This window comes from Halyomorpha halys, unplaced genomic scaffold (genome assembly GCF_000696795.3).
Source record: "Halyomorpha halys isolate HHAL.00 unplaced genomic scaffold, Hhal_1.1 Scaffold1847.1, whole genome shotgun sequence".
Classification (NCBI taxonomy): Eukaryota; Metazoa; Arthropoda; class Insecta; order Hemiptera; family Pentatomidae; genus Halyomorpha; species Halyomorpha halys.
The window spans coordinates 134,990-138,867 of NW_027112974.1; the positions used below are offsets into that span (position 1 = coordinate 134,990).

General features: G+C 30.2%; 1 protein-coding gene across 1 annotated transcript; it reads right to left on the minus strand.

Moving 5' to 3' along the window:
* Nucleotides 1-2,224: 2,224 nt before the first annotated feature.
* Nucleotides 2,225-3,461, minus strand: Sec13 (secretory 13). Its single transcript, XM_014436250.3, has one exon. It carries the CDS (start codon nt 3,331-3,333, stop codon nt 2,404-2,406), a length of 930 nt encoding a protein of 309 aa, XP_014291736.1. The 5' UTR covers nt 3,334-3,461; the 3' UTR covers nt 2,225-2,403.
* Between the last annotated feature and the right edge of the window lie 417 nt (nt 3,462-3,878).

The following is a 3,878-nucleotide window of genomic DNA, read 5'->3' on the forward strand; positions in this document are numbered from 1 at the left end:
GCAAATTGTTAGCTAAAACATCTCCCATCATTATTTTATATAAATATTTATACTATTTACCATTTTATTTTGTACATATGATTCCATCGATACAAAGATCTGGCAACTTTTTAGTCTCAGTTGAAAGTTGCCAATTGATGTTATAAGTGCCCAATGGCAACTGAATAGTTGTTTCAAAATGGATTTTGTTGAGACTGAATGCTATTTTCTCTTGTTTTAAGGATGAAAAAAAAATATTGAAAATTTTAGGTCCATCCACTGATTCGCACAAAGCTTATTATGTAATATGTTTGACAGTTAGAAAATATATATATTTAGAGCAACTTTTTAATCACCAGTGTGAGGAGACAGTTATGGATATTTGAGTTCAATTTTGTATACAACTGTCTCCAGAAAAAAAAAAATTAATCTTCATTTATTTATCTTGATAGATTTAAGGTTTTTTAGTTCCTTAGATCATCATTATATCTGTTGCTTTAAAGATCAAATTATGGTTAATAATTCACTAATCATATCAAAACTGTTCTATTATTTCCTTGAAATTTCCATTAATCTTTTTCATTTGAACTAAAATAGTGAATTGAAGTTTATATTTACAAACTTTTAAGTAACTGTGTGATAATGATTTCAACCCAGCAGGAGTGCCCTACTTTTTTGCTCTCTAAGAGGTGTCCTGTGATCATTTACCTAATGACAGCCAATTTGTACTATTTTTTGTAGAAAAATCTTTACAATTACTTTCAATGCAATTTGAAATTGAAAAAGTTCTATCAGGGACTGAAGAGTCCCTATTTTGTAAAAGATCTTGAATCTCTTCCCTCAGCTCAAGATTTAAAAAAAGAAACACAAGTGTAGAAGTGAACCAAACGCTCGGTCTTATTGTTGCGAGGAGGCCAGAGCAAAACCAAATTGAGTGTAAGTGGGGAGGTAGAAGAGGGAGTAACATAAACAAAAGGCATTAAATATGTTATTTTTATACTTAACAAAGTTTTATGTAAGACTAAGATACTAAAACTTCAAACATATTTAAAAATATAGATATTTAAGATAACATATATCATCTCAATAATACTAATTTTAGTTTTAAAACAAATTTGCATTGCTACTGATTTTAAAAAATAAAACTGACACATCCATCTTAACTTCTTTCCATCAATAAATTAGGTGGATTTATCCTGTTACACGAGAGAGGTGTAGCCTTGAGCATTTTGCCTATATTGGGAAATAAATGTCAATATTTTCCTAATATTCGGTCAAGATTGTTATTTGTTAAAAATTTTCAAGTTTTAATAATCTATTAATCAACTCATATTTACATATATAAAACATAAAGAAAATCCATAATAGAGGGCCTTGCTAACAAAAGTGGACATCTCCACTTTTGTCAAAAATCTGTTACTTCTTATAAACCTAGTATAGACCTCAATTCATGATTATTTATGGATTAGTAACCTCAAATATATTATAAAGTACTTGAATAGAAAACATAACTCTAAAAAGTTTTTTTATTTGATTAGCAAAAACAATTCTGTATGAATCAAATAAATTACCCAATCTGATAAATGATGAATAACAATCTTTAACTCTGAAACCTGTAACAGAATGGAAAGTATAGGAGTAGGAATGTCAGGAAAGAGAAGCAGTAGAGGTAATGTCTCCATTCTTGTGTTGTGCTAAAAGAAAAATAGTCAACTAGTTGACACTTCTTCTAACGGTTATATAAAAATTAATCCTGATTTCAAAGATTCAAAAAAATGATATCTCAATAATCAGCCAAATTGAAATTGCCTCTCAGATCCAGAGAAAATATGCCTTTGAAGGTAAGATAAATCTGAACTATTTTTCAGGATTAAAAGCTTTTTTTAAACTAATCTAGCTGGTGCTACCAATGAATTGGTCCTTTAACAAAGGCTCTTATCTATCAAAATTTAAGATGTATATATATGTATATACAAATTTGATAAAAGGCAACACTTTTTTTCCCTTATGTTGAGATGAATGTTGTCAAACCTTTTCAGAGTTCTTAAAATGTCTTCATCCTCCTGCTTATAAAAGATAAAATGAATAGATAAACCAGTGATACATGGGCAAACAATTATGATTGTTGTTTTTTCCTAATTATAACCATTAATTATTTAAAGGCAAGGAAAAAATTAATATGAACTTTACTTAGATCAAATACTAGTAACAGATATAAAAACAAAGGAAAGGTAAATGAAATAACTTGTTTTGTTTTTCCAAAGGTATATATTATTCTTAATAAGTATTTGATGTTGAACAATAGTAATATATTAACATATAAATATAGAAGAAAGATCAATATTAAAATTAATTTATCAAATAATTTTAAAGGAATATGCAACAGACGAATAATCCCATTATTATTTAAAAATTCCAAATAATTTATAAAGCTCTTTGTTCACTACTTGACTGGTTTGGCATCTTATTCACATCACTGATACAAACCCAATTGCCTTCAGTATTTTCTTTCCACAAACTAACTTTGTTGTCACCTCCAGACACGGCTAAAATGTTACCTGTCAAAGACCAACTAACATTCCAAATTACATCATTGAAAGTGTTCATTATTTTTGGTACCCACTGAGTATTATTTGTGCTAGTCCAAATAATAACTTTGCGATCCTGTGAACAGCTTGCAATTGTACTGCGGGGTAAGCATATAGATGGAGCCCAAGCAACATCTCTCACCCAATCTGAATGTAGATCTAATTTAATTTGTTCTACCCAATGATTTCCTTCTTCTTGCCATATTTTGATTAATGTATCACAACCACCTGAGACAATTTGCTTCTTTTGACCCCACTTCCCTTGTGATTGAAGTGATCCAGCAGGTGCCCAACTAACCGTATTACAGCCAATAGCATGAGCATTCGGAATTTTTTGATGATCCCAAAGCCCAGTACTTGGATTCAATGTGACAATAGAAATAGCACCATCAGAACTTCCACAAGCGAAAACAAGTCCATATTCATGAGGACCAAATCTAACAGAATTTACAGATGCATCATGGTTGTTATATTCATGAACCTTCGACCACTCTTTACCTCCTTCTTTCCAAACTATAACTTTTCTATCATATGAACAAGAGGCCAAAATGTTACCAAATTTCGGATGGGACCAGGAAACTTGCCATACAGGTCCGTAGTGACCTTTAAGTTCAGCTACTAAAGCTTGGGTACCATTTTTAACACTAAAAATTTTGACAGAATTATCTGATGAACAAGTTGCAAGCTGCAATCCATAATAATCGATCTCTGCATCATGAATAATATCTTCATGGCCGGTATCAATCGTACTGATCAAAGAAACCATAGTTAATAATAAAATATGGAATTATCAAAAACAAGAACGTAAACACAGCTACATAACCTGACTGTGAACCAACGTGTCCACTTTCAGGAAAGCAAGTTGTAATCAGTGTTAACTAAGTTTTATTGTAAATAAATTAAAGTAAATACATACTGATAATGTTATGCACTACTGAGATAAAAATTAAGCATTATTTTTTACATGCAAAGAGTGTTACATTAAATTTCAATTTTCATTTCTTGAATCATCTCCATTAAAACATAATCTTGGCCAAATCAGCTTGCAAAACTGTTGACCAAATTCCTTAACAATTAATGAGCTGACGACCGTTTATGGAATTATACTGATATATTTTTATTTTAGTAAAGTTATAAATTCAAATTGGATTAGATTTTTTTGGAATTAGAGTTGCCACAATCCATTTTTATTTCCGACACAATTTTTTTTTTTAATGAATCTAGAATATTCTATGTGTCACCAATAAGAGAATTAGAGGAAGAGCGCCGACTAAAATGCTTAAGTCATGTTTGATACAACTGGCGATGAAA

What these genes read in the sequence shown, in the direction of transcription:
- Sec13 (XM_014436250.3), bottom strand. Translation starts at nt 3,333, where the DNA reads ATGGTTTCTTTGATCAGTACGATTGATACCGGCCATGAAGATATTATT.